The following is a 21,185-nucleotide window of genomic DNA, read 5'->3' on the forward strand; positions in this document are numbered from 1 at the left end:
TGTTAATATAGACATTTGTTAATGAGAAAATAGTACCAAAAACATAAAAATAAGGAAAAAAGAACACCATATATAAGTCACATTTGCATATTACACCTGTAACTTGCCAAGCGATTTGAAAATTCACAGAGAGAACCTTTCAGATCTACATCCTAAAGGAGAAGTGAATAATTTTGTAATGTTAAATTTAATGAAAAGGAAAATTAATATATATATATATATATATATATATATATATATATATATATATATCTTCTACAAATATGATGCATTCATATATCATCTTCTCATCAAAGTAATAATTAATTCAAATTAATAATTAATTAGAAGAATATAAATAAAAATTAGGGGTTTCAACCAAACCAATCACGCATATTATTTAAAGCTCTGAAATCTGTACTAATTACAAACTCAAGAACTCCGAGGCATTCCTTGAAAGAGGTGTGAATCACTGGGAAAGTAGAAGAAGCCGAAATACGATAAGTTAGAGCGAAGTTGGGCTGTGGATACTCTTTGCAATACACTTATAGGAAGCACTGTTTGGAATATAAATTTAATGTGGAATACACTAACGCCATTTTTTGGCTGAACGCAACGCCAAGGATTCCAAGGTGTTTTTATTCATCCCCATTCACATTAAATTTATATTCCAATCAGTTCTTCCTACACTTGAGTAGTCCTTCATCAAGATGAGTAAGACCAAAAGGTTGGTCTGAAGTTACAAGCTGTAAACACCCTTGTACTGTTCTTATGGGTGCCCAAAACTGAATTAAAACATCATCCAATTGAAGTGGTGTACAATCGCACTCCTATGTAATCCCTTGATTGATGGTGGGTTTGTGAGTACTCTACAATGTTGAAATTCATGTAATTTGCTGGAAGAATCTTATTATTATTATTATTATTATATAAATATATATAGGGGTTTTCCAGTAACCTAGCGATTGAATTTCTTTCCTTAATTAAATCTCCACGGCAAATAGATTGATATTTTTTCTGTTAATAGAAAACAATAACAACAAGAAATGAAGTGAGAAATTAACGGAGAGAGAAGACGCTTACTGGAAGCAGAGAGAGTGGGCTCGGACCAAAACGCCCAAATCTGGTTTTTCGAGATCTGCGCCGGAAAGACACTGCACTGGCTATATCTTCCTTGGAATTGTTGAGGGTTTGTTCTTCTTTATCATCGTCGAGATCGTCTGATCGATATTTTTCAGCAACACGGTTGTCAAAATGAAGATCGATGGTAGGGAGGGTTTGCCATCTCCACCAATACCTGGTAAAGATAAAATCATCATCAATATATAAAAAAGGAAAATGATGATGAACCATTTTCCGAGAGGTTCAGATTTCAGAAGGTGAACCATTCCAAGGTTCAGAAGGTTATTCTTGTCGACTTCGGGGCTTAGAAGGTTCACACATTATCAAAAGGGTCGCCGCAGGTAGAAATGCGAGAAGAAGAGCCAAAAAAAAAAAAGGGTCTATTTACAAATATTATTTTAGAGCAATGATAGAAAACGCCAAATAGAAAACGCCAAAAGTCATTAAAAGTTTCCGAAGCCACATCATTAATGTTAAAAAAATATAAAGAGTTATGAGGCAGTATAATTGAAAGAAAAAAAAATAAAAGATTGTTTGCTTTCTTTTTCTTCACAGACGCGAAATTAAAGAGTCTCCGTAATTAGAGTTGGAGAGAGCGCTCTATTACATATGGCTCCAAAAAAAATAATCTAAAATTTTATTATCTTTTTGAAGTGTTGAATTTTGCATTTAGGACTTAAGTAATGATTTACTAATTTATATTATGTTTTGTATTTTAATTTAGAATTTTGGTGATGAAGAAGAAAGAGAAACAAATAACATACAGTTACAATTTACAAAATTATAGAACATCATAACTAGAGATTTGCACATAAAATCAGGGCTTTTATCTGTAGCATAGGTCCCTAGGGTTTTGAAATTGTAAAATCAATAGTCTTACCTCCAAAACGCAGCACCTTTTTCTTTCTTTTTTTACGAGTTACCGAGTTTGTAAAGAAAGAGGATGAAGGCAAATTTTCTTTCTTTTTTTATTTGTATTTTTTTCCTTTTTGTTATACATAAACTTTTTTTATTCTTTTTAATTATTTGACGCAGACCAATCACATAGATTTGGAAAGTTTTATATTTTGTGTTGGTTATCATTTTCCATTATTTTATATGTGATTCCAATTTTATGTTATTTATGTTTAGCATCGATAAACTTTTTGTTATTCTAATTTTCTCTATGTGTTATTTTATAATTGTGATTGTGTGAACTTGTCCCCATCAAAAAAAAATTTATGAAAACAAGACTATATCAGCTCTCAGTATAATTTATTACTTTATCACTTTACATGTTACAAAATACTTTCAAAAGAGGGGAGGTAAAAAAAAAAAACAGAAAGACAAGAAAGAAGCTTTTTTCCCAAAAAGTATGATTTATTACATTTGGAATCCTAACAATCAATCTATGGTGGCAACTACATTCCAGCTATGGAGTTTACCAACTTGGATGACGTCAATCAACCTCTCTAAGTTCAAGGATGACGTCATTGTTGCGGCAACATGGAGTTTAAGGGTTATGTGTGGGCTGGGATTTGGGCTTTGTGGGTTTGCGCCACTGTATTTGAGCTTGTCCTTGGACTGCTCTCCTTTGTTTTGTGTTTCTGGTAGGTTTCTAATTTCTTTTCCTTTTATAGAAGTTATTGATTTTCCAGAAAACAAAAAAATTGGTGATTTTTCAAACTACTAAGTTAACAAATAGTACAACAAAATATTACAACTTCATGAAAGATTTAGAAGGTTTGGGTGTGGCCTATCGAAAATGATAGAGAATTCGGATTCTCTATCATAACTCATTGAATATTGCTAGAAATATAATATTTCAAACAATTTTATATGTTTATACTTAAAGATAGACAAATAGATAGAGAAAGAGACAAATTGACTGATGAAAAATTAAAGCTAAAATGAGAACAATATAATTGTTAGGTTTAATAAGTAAATTCATATAACTAAAGCAAATGAGAAAATTAATGTTACAAGGAAATTCCCTCCTCCTCCTATTGTGATAGGTGGCCAAAACTAAATTAGAATATCAATGCCAGAAACCACATCTAACCCGATTAGGAGGTTCCCAAGATTCTTTTGGAAGGTTGGGCTTGTGGATATCGAATTCAAAATAGTTAACATGCTAAGCGCAATGATCCTTGCCCATATAAGTCCCACATTTCTTTATTTTCTAACCGATGTGGGACTCGTTCAACTACCTAACATGAAATACATACACTCAGGTCCTCTCTTTTCCGGTCAATGATATCCTGGTTTAATTTGTCACCTTGACAAAGCAAATTTGTTGAAGCAACCACGGTCATGTCTTTCACCTTACACCCAGTTATAAGTTGTGGAAGAAACCATGCAAATGTATTTGATACATCCAAATTAGGTGCAAGAACAGAACATGGTGTGCTTGTACAACTAGTAGATTCTGGGAGGAGTTTTATCGCCTAACGGTTCTTGTGGTTTTGACCAGAGCATTTGGAACTGCAAATGTATTTGATACATTCCAATTCTATACTTGATTGACATGCCAACTCCAGAGAAGAAACAAGTGAATCATTTGAGGTACACTAGTGTATTCATTTCCCATGAGAAGTAGAGGCAAAACAACTGTATCATTTATGTCATGAACATATACACAACATACTGTATTCGATCTGCAAAACAGGAAGTTGTTTCTTTGGCTTTGAACATACATATTACATTCCAGTAAGGCCTTCTCTTTGAAATCCAGAACTGAACAAGTAGAAGACGCAACAATCCTAGAGAACAAAGTGAGAACTAGGACATAGAAACTGCTCATATATATTTCTTGGTGAAAAGAGAGAATTTACATAAATGCATATTGAAGAGAATTTTGATTATTTATATTCATGATGTCCTTGGGAACTAGAACCGTGGATAGATAATAGATTGATATCAACACATAGAGAGGAATATACATGCATAATTAGTCAGGTTGAAGGAGATATTTTGGTAATTGGCTCAATGAACATTTTGATTGTATTCATGCCCAATGAATTGGAAGCACTAATACAATCCTGTAAGTCTTTGTCACGAGTTATTAAAATACGATCGCCATCATCATCTATATATTTGATCTTATATGTTCTAACATTTAATTTCAAGCTATTGAACACTTCCTCTTCCAGCTCCACCATTCTTGATGAAAAAGGTAATTGAAACTTAATCCTATTGTCTCCATAGATTGCCTTGTAGTTACTGTCCTTGCTTCTGGTGGTGGTGTTATGAGCTTCTCAGCAGGCAACTCAAAAGATGGAGTGTACGTATCGTCTAGAAGGAGAGTTGTTAACCTTATTTCTTTTGCCTCGTTTCCAGCACGGATTCCTTTCTTTCTGCATATACACTTAAACGTAGATCTGCTCACTACAAAAATAAGAATTCAATAACAAAAACTCAAATAGTTTGCTAAAAAACAATCTATTATTTCTACAAGAAGAAACTCAAAAATTGAAAAATAGTAAGAGCAAGATTAAAAGAAACAAATTCAATTAGTGTGTTAGCTTACCACAAAAAATTTGTGCAACATCTTCAAGTTTCTTTCCGAAATGTTTTTTGAGTTCCTCATAGGTAATTGAATTAGCATCATCTGAACAAGAAACATGAGTGTTATTTAGCTCTGCATTCCTTCCATTATTGATATCAGAAACATTAACTATTAGTGGTTGATTTCATGAATGTGGCTACATCGTCTGTTGTCCATTGCGTAAGACTCCAGACCCAAGCGGAGATCCAGTACTTTGGCATTGAAAAGAAGCAAGTTCTTGATTCGTGCAAGCCTCGTTTGAACTAGAAACATGAATGCTATTTTGCGCCGTATTAACAACTTTCCTTCCATTGTTTATCTCATCAACTTCAACAATTAGTTGTTGATTTGATATAGTACTTTGGCATTGAAAAGAAGTAGGTTTTTGATTCATGTGAGGTTTAATAATTTCAATGGATAATTTCGTGCGTTAAATGAACTGAACTTGAACTCGATTTTCAAGATCAATTAATAAACGAGCCGAACTTGAACACCACTAGACTCGGCTCGGTAAGCTCGTGAAGAAACTCGTTTAGCAAAATATTTTATTTAATTTATAGACAGCCCAAATAAATGATACCATTAATGTTTCTTGTTAAGCCCATATCAAAATGTCAAGCCCATACAATAAATAAATAAACTCTTTTGCTTACAAAGTCCAACTTATAAGCCCACATTGAATTAGAAAACCCTAAAATCTCTCCACACAAGTCCCACCTGTCAGCCCCATTCTTATCTCATCATCATATCTGTCCGGCAAGACTTCATCCCCATCTATCGTCTCTCTTCATGGAGTTCCCCATCTCACTTCTCTCTTCTCTCTTCTTCAGCCTCTGATTTGTTAGAAGATGGGGTGAGATCGCGATAGAGACCGAAGGAGAACAATGGATGAACTTCCAAGAAGGTATATATATATATATATAATATACATATTTACAATTATATATACATGAATTTTGTTTATACATAGACATGAATATGTGTTTATATATATGAATTAGAGATTTGATATATCTCAACTTTGTCCATGGTGCAAACTTTACTTTTATGAATCTCTTGATAAAATACGAGAATGTTTGTATTTGGGCAAAGCGAGCTGAGCCGAGCCCCATTTTGGCAAAATATTCGCGAGCGGAGCCCGAGCTCGGCTAGGCTCATTTGCAGCCTACCACTGTTACTAGAAATCACAAGTAAGTTACTGAAAAAAACTTATTAAGAAACTGAGTTCCACTGATATGCCATATATAGGTTGATGTTCAGTCTATCAAGAAATTTGTTATCTTTCTTTGTTTCTTCATTTGTCGCATGAGTGAAAGTTGGTAATGTCCGGCGTGATATGTTATGAATAGGGAAGAATCTGGAAACCAAATGACTAAAGATGGAGTTTGAGGGAGGGATGGGAAGGAAGGAAAAAGTGGAGGTTGTATGTGAAATCCAACCTAAGGGCTCCTACTGGATTTTATGACAATCTGAATACAGATTTTCAGCTCAGGAAAAAGAGTCAGGAGTCTAGACCGTTTATTATTTAAATAAAAGTTATATCCCTATAGTAGGTAGGAACTGTGATCCAGACTTATTGGAATTCTACTAGCTTTGTTTCCTGCAAAACAGGAAGTTACTTGCTGAAAAGAAAAAATATATATGAATATTTATTGAATAGAAAGTTGATTCCAACAAATTGTTAGGTACAACATGTATAATTAGTTTGGCTCAATTAACATTCTGATTGTATTCATGCCTAATAAATTTGAAGCATTCATACAATCATGCAAGTCCTCGTTGCAGGCTAATGAAATTTGATCCTCACCATCATTATATGTGATATTATAAGTTCCAAAATCTAACTTCAACCTCTTCAACCTCTTGGAGACTTCCTCTTCCAACCGTGCCATTCCTGAAGTAAGAGGTAGTTGAAATTTTATCATAGAACCTATATATGTTGCTTTTATAGTCATTGTCCTTGCTTCTGGTGGTGGTATTACAAGTGGAGTCATGTGAGTATCAGTATCCACGAGTTTCTTAGCATGCAAATCAGAATATGGAGGGTCTCGCCTAGAGGTAGAGCCTTTAAACTTTTTTTTCCCCCTAACATTTGGCCAGCGGATGATTCCATTCTCTCTGCATCTACGCTTACTTGTAGATCTGCTCACTGCAAAAATAAGAAATCAAAAACTTGAAAATAAAAAGAATAAACTTTTGTTGGTATAAGAAGAAACTCAAAAATTAGAAAATAAAAAGGGCAAGGTCAGGAGCAACAATTGCAATTACTGTGTAAGCTTACCATCAAGAATCTGTTCAACATCTTCGAGTCTCTTTCCGAAATGTTTTTTCATTTCCTCAAAGGTGATTGAACTTGCATCATCCGAAGAAGAACCAAGAATGTTATTTTGCTCTATAGTAACATTCCTTCCACCGTTGATAACATCAACTTCAAATCCATCTATTTGTTGCTGATCTGGTGGATGTGGCTGCTTCGTCTCTTGCCCATTATGTGAGACTTCAAGCCCTGGAGATATAGTACTTTGGCATTGAGAAGAAACAGGTTCCTGATTCATGCGTGCATCATCTGAACGAGTAACAGGAACATTATTTTGCTCTTGTAAGACTCCAGGACTACTAGATGGAGATGAAGTACTTCGGCATTGAAAAGAAGCAGGCTCTTGATTCAGGCGAGGCTTAATAAATTCAATTGATAACTCCTTCCCGAGTTCTTCACCAGAAGCAAGCTTAAAGCTTGAGAAATGTTGCTTCATTGTTTCTAATATTGAGCACAAGAAGGTAGTTGGGTCTTCACCATATGTGTTTTTAGGATTCAGAAAAAACTCTAATGTGTAATAATAATCTTTGGCACAAATACTTTGCAAGCAAATCGCGAAACAACCTGTTAATCCAAAAGAGCGCGCAAGGGGCAGGTCGGGGTATTCAGTTATGCTGAATTGTGTTATATCTCTACAGAAGCATAGTTTATGCGACTGATAGCGACTGATATGCACTCCCAACAACTCCCTGCCCCTTTTGTAAGTTATTCTGCCCATAGTAGAAATCCTCCAAATGATCATCTAAAAGATAAGATGCTTTGCATTCACGGTGAAAGACTTGTCCCGTATAGCTTCCATTGAAATGATTGCACGGAATCCACGTCTTAGCGAAAGGTAAGTTATGAGTTTGGCAAACTACTTCCAACCCTTTGTCGATTTCAGCCAATATATCTCCATCATCTATAAATAGATCCTGAAACTGGATTACAAGTGTTGTTTGGAATAAACATTTGTGCATGAGAACATGGTAGTGACAACATATAAACAAGGAAAAAAGAGTACCAAATCTAACATTTGGATATTACAAACTGTAACTAACCTTACGAATCACACCATCACACACACAAGTTTCCAGACCCGCCCGCTACAAGAGATAGTGAATAATTTTGGTAAGGTTTAAGTTAATGAAAAGGAAAAATCATATCTATCTCCAAATATGATGGCATTCATATCCGATCACCTAAGTCCTAATCAAATTAATTAGAAGAATATAAGTACAAATTAGGGGTTCAACAAACCTTGAGCTCATCTTTCAAAAACCAATCATGCGTAAAGTATAAATCGTAATTGCTAGTTGCAGCAAACTCAACTACTCCAACGCAATCCTGGAAAGAGGTTTGAAACACTGGAAAAGAAAAACAATTTGAAATATGGCAAGTTAGAGCGAAATCACGCTGTGGGTACTCTTTGGTAGAGTAATGTCGGACATCTGGTATACACTCGTGCCATTTTTGGTGGAACACACGACCAGGGATTCCAAGGTGTTCTAGTTGTTCCCCATCCACATTAAATTTATATTGCAAGCACTGCTTCCTATAATTCAGAAGTCGTTCATCAAGTTCATAAGACACAGCAAAAGGTTGGTCTGAAGTAACAAGCTGGACACACCCTGTTTCTGCTGTGATGGGTGCCCAAAACTGAATTAGAAGGTTACCCATACAATAACTTTGAATAAAGTGTAGAAGGGCAGATTTGATGATGTCTGTAATGATGGGTTGATTTGTGGTGGGAGTGTGAGTTGCCGAATCGGAAATACTACCACCACCTACACCATTCAATCCAACAACATTATTAGTATTATTATTATTATATATAGATTGAATTTCTTAAGCCTAAGCTGCTATTGAATTAAATTTCCATGCCAACTATATAAATATTTCATTTTTCTGTTAATAATAGAAAAAAGATCAGAAATAAGGGTGACAAAAAGACAGAGAGATAGAGAAAAGCAGAGAGAGTTGGCTTACTCCAAAATGTCCACAGCTCTCTTTTCGACGACGGGCGCCGGAAAGACACTTCACTCGGCAAGTCTTTCATGAAATTCTTGATCTTGTTGTGTTCTTCATCATCAAGATCGGATGTTTCATCTTTTTCATCATCATCGTAAAGATTGGATGTTTGATCTTCTTCATCGTCATCAGAATCGTCAATCCTAATGACTGGAGGGTCAGTCATCTCCTCCATTGTCGGCGATGAAACTACCTGATAAAAGCACATCAATATATATAATTACTCGGGTTGAGGTTTGCGAAAGCAGAGGAAAGTTAGTCATTTTTTAAATAATCACACCCTTCAAACTAGTTTACAAAGATACCCCAAATGGTCACATTTCATAGCTAATTAACATTATTGCCCTTTAACCTTTAAAAAATAATTGGACCAAAAAACCCCTCACCTTCTCTTTTTACCCATATAGCCCAGTAGCCATTATCTCCGTAGGGACACCATATGTTTTGCTTTTTTTCTCATAGTGGGCTATAATCCTCTCCATCGCACCTCTCACTGGATGGTGTCCATGGCAGGTCTAAGGGCTGGGATGAAGACACGTCAGTTCATCTTGCCATGTCATTGCCTTGTCAGCGATGACGAAGCGCCAAGTCAGTATTAAGTTTTTAACCTTACTATTTTTACCATGTACATATACTACAGACAAAATACATATTTACCATATACGAATACATACTTACCAAAATTATACGTGGGCCTAAATTACACTTTTTACTTTGACTACTACTCTTCTCTTCGTATTCTTCTTCTTCTTCGAGCTTCTGTTCTTCTTCCTTCCTCGTCCTCTGGTTTCCCGTCCGAACCCTTTGGTCAGTCAGTTTTTACTTTACTTCCTCAGCTTCTGTTATCTTCTTCTTGGTTCACCTTGTCTTCCCTCTTTCATCCTCCCTCCCTCCTCTAGTTCGTCTCATTTTCTCTCTGAGACAGTATCGTATTTTCATTTGTCCGTCTTTCCTTTCGTTTGTTTAATAGCAGTTGCTGTTGTTGTTGCATCTTATTCCGTCAAAGAAGAAATCCTATGATTTTGCAAGGGTTTTAAGCATTTGGGAAAATATAATGGCGAGGAAAAAAACTATAGCGAAGAAGAAATTGGAAAAGAAATCGGTATCTAAAACAATGAACAAAGGAGATATTACAAGTGGGGAGCAGGCATTGGTGAAACCGCCTGCCTCAGTGTTCATGATATATAGGTAAATATTCCTTAAGCTGTTGAAATTAATTTATATCCACAATTGCATTTATTTTAGTATTTAGGTTTTACAAAAATTGATTGTTTATATAAAATTTGATTGAATAAATTAGTGTTTTTAATTTTATTTGTAGAACTAGAAATTCACATTGTGTTCGTTTTAATTGTATAACTGTAAATACACATGTTAGTATGGTATGTAATTCATAATACATTGATATTCAAAGAATTTGTAGTTGTTATTTTTATAGAAATATGAAATAAAAAATGAAGGGTATCTTATTTATTGCAATAAGAAGTATAATACACATACACATGTTAGGAAGATTTGTTCACGTACTATATAATTCATAATACACAGATGTTGAAAGAATTTGTGATTGTTATTTTTTTAGAAATATGAAATGAAAAATGAAGCTGTAAAATGGAAAGTGAAATAGGAAACCAATGAATCCAAAAATAACAACTCAAAAAACATAAAATGCAGACCCTTGTAATCAGTTCGTGGTAACAAAACATCACAAGTGTCAACGGTTTAATAAATAAAATATCACATCTTTAACCTAACATCTTCACCTGATTTTAACAGATAGAGTAATATAATGCATATCCACACATTCATACACTTTTCCAACATGTAGCACCACTAATATAAACATGTCATACAAAATATATCCAAACATACTTCAACTGAAAAACATAACTTTTCAAAAACAAGTGTAAATATCTTTATTAATAAACCATCACAACTTTTTACTAACATTATCACAAATTTTACTTATAAAGCCTTGTAATCAGTTGATGGTAACAAAACAACAGCTAAAAATAGGGTCCGCTACAATCTCCAATTCAGCAAAGCAAAAATAAAAGACAGCAACAAAAAACCACAATTTATATAGTAATATCTTGTTAACAAGCATTTTGTACTGTGACAACATAAAAAAACATGTGTGTGGCCACTGAATTAGAAAGAGTGCAAACATCCAAATGTAATGTAGCATTTGTTTCCTTCCAAATAGCCTAGAATGATGTTGTAAATAAACTTTTCAGAATCGTTGAACTCTGGTACTGAGAATTAAACCAGAGAAAAAGCTCCCAAACTGTGTTAACAACTGCAAACAATTCCATATTCCAATGTAGGACTTCAGCAATCCATATCAGTTTATGTGGTTTAGACTGAATACTGATAGAGTCAAGATAATAAGCCCTGAAAGGAAGAAGCAAATCATCTTCCAACAGAGCAAAATTCCAGCCTCCAGTCAGTATAATACTTTGCATTAAAACATCCCTATGTAAACATAACCTTCTAGGCAGCGTATGATCAAATTTTTGTGTAATTGTTAACCCCTCACTCCAAGGGTTAAGAAACAATATAATTTCCTGACTTCCAACTTGATAAGAAACAAATGTCAACATAGTTACTCTAGTCTCCACAATAGCCTTTGAAATGACAGAATTAGAATTTGTTGGTACCACATTCTAGACAATTGAGTTAGCACAATATTTATGACGAAACCAAAACACCGACAGCCTATCCTTACTGAGTAAAAAGTCCCAAGCCAACACAACTCTAGACACTCTTTCAAGATCAGACAGCTTCCTAAGGCCAAAACCTCCTTCAGTTTTTGTATTTGTAACAATATCCCACTTCAACAGATGTATCTTATTAGCATGAACAGTACTCCCCCACAAAAAATCTCAACATAATTATTGAATTTGATTTGTCACAGCGACAGAGACATTAAAACTATTACACCAGTAAAGAAAGATAGGATTCACCATTATTTTAATCAACTCCAACTTAGCAGCAAGAAACAACAGCTTAGTATTCCAATGAGAAATTTGTTTAATAACCTTATCAACCAAATCTTTACAACTATTCCCTTTAAAACCTGAAGAACACAGAGGTAGGCCTAAAACATAATTAGTAGATAATTTGTATTGCATATTATCTTCTGTTGTTGGACATGGTAGGAAAGCTAGTTCGTTTATGCAATATATATTCATTTAATAACTATTGAGTCGTCTAAAAAGTTGATAATAAATTCTTTATTATGATTACAGGTCTGACTATATAGCCAAGTATCATAAAGCTAATAACAAACTTGGAAGGATGTCGAAGGCTCAAATGAATGCAGTGCACAGTGCTTGCAAAATGACATGGGATGGTATGAAGGCTAATGATAAAGAATCGTGGATAAGGGAAAGAAAAAGATTAATGAAAAAGTATGAGAAGCTCGCTCCAGAAAAAAGAGCTCCCATAAAAGAGAAGGTAATTATATTTAGTTGTAATGATTTAATTTTATGGCTAAGTTGTCTGAAAAGATTATATGCATGATGTTTGTTTTTTAATGGTATGGCTTTGAAGCAAAAAAGAAAGGCCTAAAAAATTGCTCATCTAGGTGCGCGGCACAGATGCGCTGTTTCAAAGTTTATTTAAGTTGTTTCACAGCTTGATGAGGATAAGAGAAAAGCTGTGGAGGACATTGGATTCGGAAATTTGTTGAAGCTGAAGTGTACATATATGTCTCGGGACTTATACATGTACTTACTAAAGAATTATGACCCTGATAATTCTTGCATAAAACTTGAGGAGGGAGGCTTTATGTCGATATATTCAACCGATGTGCACTCGATTCTTGGGATTCCATTTGGAGTTCCAAATATTCCCATAAATGTCCAATTCTACGATGCGGAGTGGATAGACGAAGGTGGTTACTTCGACACTGGTGGAATTCATGATGACTTATTGTTTGAAAAGGTTGTAAACTTAAAGGCAAGTGACGAATTCAAGAGAGCATTTGTCCTCTTTGCTTGCTCCACTTTACTAAGTCTTACTGGCAGAAATACATGCTATTGGGGCTTATTGAAAAGTGTGGATAATGTGAATGATATCAGTACTTACAACTGGTGTGGCTATGTCCGTAATTGTTTGTTGAGAACTATGAAACCACGTACAAATGGGAAGCTGAAAAAGTCCTATGGTGGTTGTTTAATGTTTTTGCAGGTATCATTGCTTTCAACATTTGCTTTTCTTTTGTTCAGATTATCTTTTTGTTTTTTTTAGATTTCCTTTTTATTTACTTTGTTTGTTGTAATTGAAAATAGCGACTTTATATGATGCATTGTGAGACACAATATAGAGGTTACCCAGCGGGAGATATTAAAGCGCTTGATTTTTGGACCACAGATTTTTTTCGGTCTCGCGTACGATGGGAATTGGGTAACGGAGGTTTTGGTCGTGGACAGGTAATTAAAGTTTTTGTTATGAACATGTAATTTATTTTGTTATATGATAATGTAATGACTGACTTATGTATTTTCATATGGAATTTGAATAGTTGGCTCTTCTTAAGGTAAAGACATGTAGAAGAAGCAGTGGTGATGATGGTGCAGCCGAAGATAGCTCGGCTTCTTCTCTGTCTGATTCATTGATGTTTGAATATGATGATTATGAATGTTCTGACTCAGAGATGGAGGTAATGATTTACTTAGTGAAATGCATTTCTTGTATGTAAAATATTTGTTTTAAAATTTACGGATGTCATTGAACTGTATATACGCAGGTTTGCATTAAAAAAGTGAAGATGGACATTGCATTAACAGAATTTAATGTAAGAAATTCAAAGAGGAGTCTAAGAAAATTGTTAACTTCATTGAAGAAGCGTGGAATTAGGGAAAAAGCAAAACTATGTGGGGAGAACAATGGCCACGATAGCAGTATATGTGGGGAATGTGAAGATGATAATAGAGGTGGTAAGGATAGGGATGTGGAACCGGTTGAGAAAGCAATTGAAGATAATAGCAGAGGTGGTAAGGATTGTACAATGAATGATGAAAATGATGATGAAGACTGTAGTAGTGGTGATGAAATAGTGAGTAAGGGAAGTGGTTCAGATAATAGTGAAGATGAATGGCATGGGAGTGAGGAAAGTAATGAAACAAGTGACTATGAGTACAATGATGCGGAGGGTGAAAAAAATGAGGGTTTTTTTAGTATTAAGCAGGAGGTGGTGGTAAGTGCGGAGGAAAAAAAATGAACAACGTGTGGTTATTGATTTAAGAAATGTTGAAGAGGGAACCAGTAATGTGAAAGGAAAAAAGGGAAAGGGAAAGAGAAAATTGAAATTGAAGAAATATTTTTTTCTGTCCATGTGTTTACAAAGGCGGCAAAATGGTTAGTCTAACTCTGGAGCAAAACATGTTGTTGACATATGTGGCAAATGTTGAGCCGGATAAATCGTAAGTTTTCCGATACACCAACTTTTATTAGGCTGGTTATTTAATTTGAATGCGTAGTATATATCAAAGGTACATTGAGTTATAATTGAGCTAATATTACCTTAATATATATAGATTTATGGATCATATATATAGCAGAATATTTGTGCAAAATGGATTGCATGAGTATGATATTAAGCTTTGTTGTGGTTAGTGGCAGATTGGTCTGCTTACAACTTTCTTCTTCTTTTCACTTAAGTAGAAGCTAAACTGAGAAGGATATATATTGCAAGTTAAGTTAAGCAAACCACATGAACAGAAGATGTACAAAGGCTCACTACCATTTACAATGAGGTGTCACAACACCAAGTTGAAAACCCCTAAACCATGAACAACTATAGGTTGTCACAACTTCAAATAATCATAATAAACTTGCACCAACAATGTTCTCAATAAGCACAGCAAGAAAATCAAACTTTAGCACAAAATCAGAAACAAAACAACTAGGGTTAGGTCAGTTTTGTAGCTACTATGATCCCTTTGAACTGAGGGTAGAAAAGGTATTGTGCAATGTGTGAGGCCTGGAAAATATTCTCCTACACTTGGTTTATGTTTTGAAACAAAACTTAAAGGTCGAGCACTTCTTTATGAATTAAATTTCAGCCCCAAAATCTGTTCCTAACCAGTTTCTGCAAAAACTCTGCAACTAGGGACTAAAATGTAAATTCACAGCTTCACTGTCTTGTACTAGACACCCTCAGTCATATTTCATGTTAATACACATGCTCAAACAGAAATCTCATCAATAATAGCAAGGTATAATGTCTTCTCAGTTCAAAACACATTAAATAGGCCTAAAACCCTGTGTAATGTGAGGTTTAATCGGTCAACCACAAAGATAATCAGTTTTCCGGTAAATCTTGAATTTCAATAGCCTTTAATCAGTAATGGAAACTTGCTAGGATGAAAAATGTAATACACCTAATTTTAAAATGATAGTCTCGGCATTTTGATTATGGTTTTATTGCATTTTTGTTTGATTAATTGTTTATTTGCTAAATTGTTTAATTATTTAATTATTTATTTTATTTAATTATTTACATTTAATTGTGTATTTAAATATCATTATGTGTTTAATTGATTGTTTAATTGCATTAATTGATTAATTGTGTTTTTATTTTCATTAATGGATTAATTGTATTTTTATTTTTCTTTAAATTGATTAATTGGAATTACTTGTTTTTAATTGGTTATATGGTTTATTAGTTGATTTAATTAGTTTCAATTAGGGTTTTACGATATAATGTTACAAGTAGGTTATATTCTTTCAAGAATCACGTATGGGCCGAATATGGTTCAATTTAGGGTTTTAATTAGATTTAGGTTTTTGTTTTGCCTATAAGTATACTGTTATAGTCTGCAACAAGGGTTGGAAAAACCCTACTCACGTACCAAAGATACAAAGAGAGATTTTGAGAAAACAGAGCACGTTTGGTGAGGGTTTCGACTATGGCTTAAAGGTCAAACCTAGGAGGAGGGAAGGTTGGGCAGTAGGAGGTTGAGTTGACAGTAAACGGACGTCATCGGAAAGCTTAGGAAGACGACGACAAGGTTTTGATTCCAAAACTACACAGGCAAGTTCTTTTCTTCCTCTCTCCCCTTGGCCTGTATTCTGTGCATACCTAGATGATCTCTAGGGATTTAATGGAACATTAATTGAGTCATGCATACATGATATATGCTAAATTGAACATCTGTATGTGTTTAAATTTTATCTGAAATAATTTTTGCAAGATTGGGATTCGTTGTCTGTTTTTAAGGCATAACAAGTCAGTAGCTGTTTTAATTGCGGTTATTAATTCTCACTGTTATAAACAAAGGACTGTGATGATATTGGATATATATTAGACTGTTAAGATCAGTTTTAAGGAAGAATAGAAGGGTAGGAAGAGGCCGGAGACGAAGCAGATGGTCAGAAGCGGATCAGTGTTCTCAAAAAGGGAGAGAGCCGGCTCCAGGAGGTTAGGAGCCTGCTCCCCTCTTCATAGAACTGGCTCCAAGGGCTAGGGAGCCGGCTCCATGGTCCATTGAGCTTGCTCTGTGGTTTTGAGAGCAAGCTCTTTTGTTTTGACGCGTTCTGGATCCGTTTTGGGCACTGTTTTGGATGAATTTGGTATTCTGGATTGTTTCAAGGATTGGACTGAGGATTTTAAATGTAATTTCATGGGATTTTAAATTCTCTAATTTCCTAATTTGTTCCATAGTGCAAATAGATTTAACAGTATAAAAAATAAGCAACTTTGCACGCTGTTAACGGATAGAAAAGATTAAATTGTTTTAATCTTGTTTTAACAATTTAACGGACTGCAGCATGGACTCTAAACATTATATTATGTTGTATTAGAACCCACACTGCATAATTTATCTCTATATGCTAATGGTATTCACAGTGTAGAAGTTTTAAGCAATGTCGCACACTATCGATGGATAAAAAATATTTAGTTGTTTAAATTTATTTTTGCAACTTAGATGACTGAAGTATGATTTTTAAAGTTGTTTTGGATGCATAATAGGGTCTTATACATATTAGATTTTGTTATATTTCTCCTGAATTTAATTGATGAATTAATAACATATATTTTGTTAATTACAAGGAAGTTAACCTGGATTTTAATTGAGGAATTATTAACTGATATTCTGTCAATTATCTGGATTTATGTGTTGAATTATAATTGCTGAATTATTATATTAAATTCTGTCAATTATCTAGATGTTGTGGATTGTATGCACCGGTATGGGATGGTGGCATACTAGGGATGGTTTAGTTCAAAACGCTGAGACCTACCCTATTGGAATAAGGGAATGGATTGTAAAAATTGAATCCTACTTATATTTAGGTCAGATCAACTAAGTAAGTTGAGTGACTACACGGATTAATTGTTGTTTGGAGTTATTTCAGATGAACTGAATAAGTTGAGTGACTAACTAGATTATAAATCTTATGTCAGATCATTATATAATTAAATGACATACTCTAGTTTTGGATGGACTTTAAATATGTGGTTATGGTACCACGAGATGAGCTTGAGTCTCAGGCTCGTTGGTTAGGGTGCGTATATGCAGTGAATGCGTGGCTATGATAGGTTGAGGTGTACCCTGTTAGGTCTAGGTATTCATTCCCACCTTTAGGTGTATTTTTGCATGTTACCTTCTATTCAAGTTGAGACCCCCTTTATAGTTCAGTGAATGTCCCTTAGTGTGGATATATATATATATATATTTATAGACTAAATAGATATTGTGAGATATCTAGGATGTATCTGTGTCTTGGGTCACTGTATGGATTGCAGTTAGATTAGAACTTGTTCGTGGGCCTGACTCACTATTATATTTTCAGGTATCAGACGGTTCCAGTCTTAGGGCTGGATCGGGCTGAATAGAGACGGTCATTCACTCTACTGACGACGTAGGATTTCATTCCATATTTTAGATTTAGATTTTACCTTCAGTTGTTTACTTATCATTTGAGATTTTATTTAGGGGTCCATTAGATGGATTCCCGAGTTGTACTCTTGGAGGTTTTGGAGAGTTGGATTATTTTCATCTTTAACCTTGGAGGATTTTATATTTAATAATTCTTTCAGCTTTATTATTCATTTTCTTAAATTTTTTTGTATTCTGTGTTCGTTTGTATATTAATTGTTTGATATTCCCTTGGGTTTGGGCTTGGGCCTAATCAACCCATGTCTCAGAATTGATGGGTATCACAAATAACATGCAGCTCATAGCAAGATACAAACAATATAAGCTCAGATTAAGTGACAAAACCAGAAAAATAGCTATAATGAAGGTGTGAGATTTAAAATCTTACTTCAGCTCATTTTGGTACAAGAAAGCACCTTCTGCAGATGTAAAAACCACAACCACACATGCTTGAACCTTGTTTTAACACCAGAGGTAGCCACAACTTGATTTCACCTTCAGCAGCCTCAGATTTGCACCAGAAAATTAACTTTACAGGTTCATTTTAGACTTCAGTGGATCAATGCACTCTTCATAGTAATTTCAGAGATTAAAAACACGATTGTTCATGAACTTCCAGAATTGTCATTGTACAGTCTTATGAACAGAATTGTTCATGAACTTCCAAAAATGCCCTTCAATTGTCACTTGTAGTGAATACAGGAGAAATACTAATTTTCAGCATATTTGACACAATGCACCTTCATAGAAGTGATTTAAATTAGCTTTGCCAACTGAAATACCCTTGATACCCTTGAGGTTGTACACAAAATGACTGAAATACCCTTGTTAAGACAACATATTACTTAGATGAAAACAGGTTACAACAACCTCTTGTAAATTCAGACCATTATTGTGCTTGATTATGGAAATCTGAACCACCACTTTTCTGTCACCTAGTTGATCATCACAAACTAAATTAATCAGGTTAGTAATATATTTTCATCATCATAAACTGAATTGATGATTGCACTTTGGACAGGGATGAAACAATTCTTTCCATGTACGGTATTACCGTATCTTGCCATGAGATTCATACTGTCTTTGCTGATAACTGGGTGTCCGATGATGTGAGTTAAATTAACTTTGTATATTGTTTATACATATGTTTTAATGTTAATTGAATTACTTTAACATGTACGTTAAAAAATCTTTAATTTTTACAGGTAATTAATTACTTTGGGAATATGTTAACTAACAACCAAGGATCCAAGGGGGACAGGTACTACTTTAGTAGTAGAGCCATCCAGTTAATGATTGAATTGAATGTAAGGAAAATAAAGAAAAAAGCTGAACGCATCAGTCGGCTTGAAGAGCATGGTGAGTACTGTTTCCTACTTGATGCAGAGACAGTAAACTGGTTAGTGTGTTTTTCCCTTTTCTTTACTCCATAATCTTGTAAACCTTACTTGTACTATTCATTAACTCTGTATACTTACCTTGTTGCAGTTATTTTTCCCTGCATGCATACAAGGACATTGGTTACTGTTTATTGGCAACCGTCTGAAGATGGTTGATTGCCTTTGTTCATTGGAAGGGCCCCGTAAATATATGGATTATGTTAAACTGTTGGTTCATATATTTAGTTTGTCTTGATGTAATTGATTAGGAATGAACAATTATTATTTATAAAATATTGGTATGTACAACAGAAATAGTTTATTGGGATCGTGTTTAAGGAAGATTTCACAAAATTTCAACCCAACACACCAAGGCAATACCCAGACAACCAGATGGGTAAGAATAAGCTTTATGTATTTAATTAGAAAACAGGCCTATACATTTATATACGTAATTACTTTCAATTAAAAAACATTGCCATTGTAGAGAATCATGTGAACTATTTGTCATGAGGTTTATGGAGCGGTGAAATGGGAAATGTTTATCCCCCACTTTCAAACATGTAAGTAAAAAATGTGATAACTTATTCATACAATATAATGCATGTAATTACATTAGTGGTTAGATTTCACATTTACTTTATCATGAATTAACTCAAACTGTTAAACTTTTCATAATGTTACAGACAGACGCGAAGGCGATGCGTTTTGAAATACTACTCCAGCTATTGGATGATGATAGGAATGAAAAAAAAGTTAATTTGTACATCCTGTCATCTATTCGTGGATCCCAAACGAACAATTAATTTGTGTTAATTTCGTACAATTCATTTGTGTTAATGTGCCAAAATTGATGGCTGGCAAATTTTCTGAAATGTTGTAGGATTGTTATACAAATTTCATTTATTAGACATCAGAATGTTTGAGTACTATGTGTTACAATATATTTGTATATAACATAACATTTATCTTAACATACATCACAGCTTTTACGTGCAATGTAGAGCAAAGGAAGTTGAAGGGAACGTAGAAGGAATCATGAAATACGAATTATAATTTTTTAGTGATATGATATATCAATTATTTGTTAACATGCATCACAATTTTTAATTACGAAATTGAAGGTAACTGTGAAATACGCATCATAATTTTTGACTAATATGTGTTACAATGTTATTCTATATTATATATGAATTCTTTATTAACATGCATCACAATTTTTAATTACGAAGTTGAAGGTAACTGTGAAATACGCATCATAATTTTTGACTAATATGTGTTACAATGTTATTCTATATTATATATGAATTCTTTGTTAATATGCATCACAACTTTTAATTACGAAGTTGAAGGTAACTCTTAAATACCCATCACAGTTTTTTACTAATATGTGTTACAAAAGAATTGGGCATAACATATGCTTTCCTTCTTGACATGAATCCGAATAGTTCGTTTACGCAACAACACCCGCATGAGTAAAATCACTGCCAATCCAAAAAAAATCAGGCTTGCAAGGAAAAAAATAAACAAAGCTTTTGTGATTGACAAATGTAAATTTAGAAGATCGGCATCTGCAGTAGTTGTTATTGCACGAGCAACATCATTTTCAATCGTCGTGGATGGTGGATCGATCCACAAAAAAAAAAAATAATAATAACGCCTTTCTGCACAATTAAAGAATCGCCTCCTAGGATTCTCTTTGGTCTTTGAAACATGCAAACGAGTCCTTTCTCCACATAAACAAATTGGATGGTCAACAGCACCCCTACAACGTACTCCAGTGCTGCTTGATAACGCCCTTAAAGACGGTAAAAGTACGCAGTAAACAAAGTACACACCTTAGACAGCTCTTTTGTTAGAGAAAAGTGGAATAAGACTGATGATTGGAAGGTTTTAAGGGTATGTATTTCGACGTACTCCGGTGGTGCTTTGTTACTGGTTCTTTGTATATATATATATAT

The 21,185-nt window shown here is 34.2% G+C and overlaps 3 protein-coding genes across 17 annotated transcripts in view; 1 reads left to right on the forward strand and 2 right to left on the reverse strand.

Moving 5' to 3' along the window:
- The window catches only part of LOC132300208 (uncharacterized), a 53,796-nt gene extending 52,260 nt beyond the window's left edge, over positions 1-1,536 (reverse strand). For 4 of the 12 annotated variants that reach the window (XR_009480344.1, XR_009480341.1, XR_009480340.1 and 1 more), the window contains exons 1-2: positions 1,063-1,458; positions 97-152 (exon numbers count right to left, since the gene is read on the reverse strand). Coding sequence is in view for 1 of the 12 variants with exons in the window: in XM_059797197.1 (XP_059653180.1) it covers positions 78-152; positions 1,063-1,332 (345 nt within the window). In the remaining 11 variants the exon portion in view is untranslated. Of the gene's footprint in view, positions 1-5; positions 153-1,062 lie in introns of those variants that run through there. The other 8 variants (XR_009480342.1, XR_009480336.1, XR_009480338.1 and 5 more) reach the window with 7 other exon arrangements.
- Positions 1,537-5,285: 3,749 nt separating this feature from the next.
- LOC132300209 (uncharacterized) lies at positions 5,286-19,765 on the forward strand. Of its 4 annotated transcripts, none has more exons than XM_059797199.1 (9): positions 5,286-5,531; positions 12,206-12,413; positions 12,510-13,148; positions 13,250-13,390; positions 13,483-13,620; positions 13,708-14,383; positions 18,867-18,954; positions 19,051-19,244; positions 19,334-19,764. In XM_059797199.1, the coding sequence occupies exons 3-6, from the start codon at positions 12,666-12,668 to the stop codon at positions 14,179-14,181; spliced, it is 1,236 nt and encodes a 411-aa protein (XP_059653182.1). In that variant the 5' UTR covers positions 5,286-5,531; positions 12,206-12,413; positions 12,510-12,665; the 3' UTR covers positions 14,182-14,383; positions 18,867-18,954; positions 19,051-19,244; positions 19,334-19,764. The 4 variants fall into 4 exon arrangements, with proteins under 4 accessions (XP_059653182.1, XP_059653183.1, XP_059653185.1 ...); XM_059797200.1 differs by having other exon boundaries at positions 12,544-13,148; XM_059797202.1 differs by lacking the exon at positions 18,867-18,954 and having other exon boundaries at positions 19,334-19,765.
- LOC132301406 (protein NLP6-like) lies at positions 7,592-9,129 on the reverse strand. Its single transcript, XM_059798659.1, has 4 exons — positions 8,913-9,129; positions 8,184-8,710; positions 7,985-8,029; positions 7,592-7,864 (listed from the first exon to the last, which is right to left on the reverse strand). The coding sequence occupies exons 1-4, from the start codon at positions 9,127-9,129 to the stop codon at positions 7,592-7,594; spliced, it is 1,062 nt and encodes a 353-aa protein (XP_059654642.1).
- Positions 19,766-21,185: the final 1,420 nt, after the last annotated feature.

The sequence above is a fragment of the Cornus florida genome, unplaced genomic scaffold, assembly GCF_030987335.1.
Source record: "Cornus florida cultivar Cherokee Brave unplaced genomic scaffold, ASM3098733v1 CherokeeBrave_3.0.0_Hap2_Chr03, whole genome shotgun sequence".
In the NCBI taxonomy this organism is placed as follows: Eukaryota; Viridiplantae; Streptophyta; class Magnoliopsida; order Cornales; family Cornaceae; genus Cornus; species Cornus florida.

What these genes read in the sequence shown, in the direction of transcription:
- LOC132300209 (XM_059797202.1), top strand. Translation starts at nt 12,666, where the DNA reads ATGTCTCGGGACTTATACATGTACTTACTAAAGAATTATGACCCTGAT. An exon ending in GTTGTTTAATGTTTTTGCAG is followed by an intron (nt 13,149 to 13,249) that starts GTATCATTGCTT and finishes AATTGAAAATAG; the next exon opens with CGACTTTATATGATGCATTG. An exon ending in GTTCTGACTCAGAGATGGAG is followed by an intron (nt 13,621 to 13,707) that starts GTAATGATTTAC and finishes GTATATACGCAG; the next exon opens with GTTTGCATTAAAAAAGTGAA.
- LOC132301406 (XM_059798659.1), bottom strand. Translation starts at nt 9,129, where the DNA reads ATGGAGGAGATGACTGACCCTCCAGTCATTAGGATTGACGATTCTGAT. An exon ending in TTTTGAAAGATGAGCTCAAG is followed by an intron (nt 8,030 to 8,183) that starts GTTTGTTGAACC and finishes TATCTCTTGTAG; the next exon opens with CGGGCGGGTCTGGAAACTTG. An exon ending in GTGATGGTGTGATTCGTAAG is followed by an intron (nt 7,865 to 7,984) that starts GTTAGTTACAGT and finishes CTTGTAATCCAG; the next exon opens with TTTCAGGATCTATTTATAGA.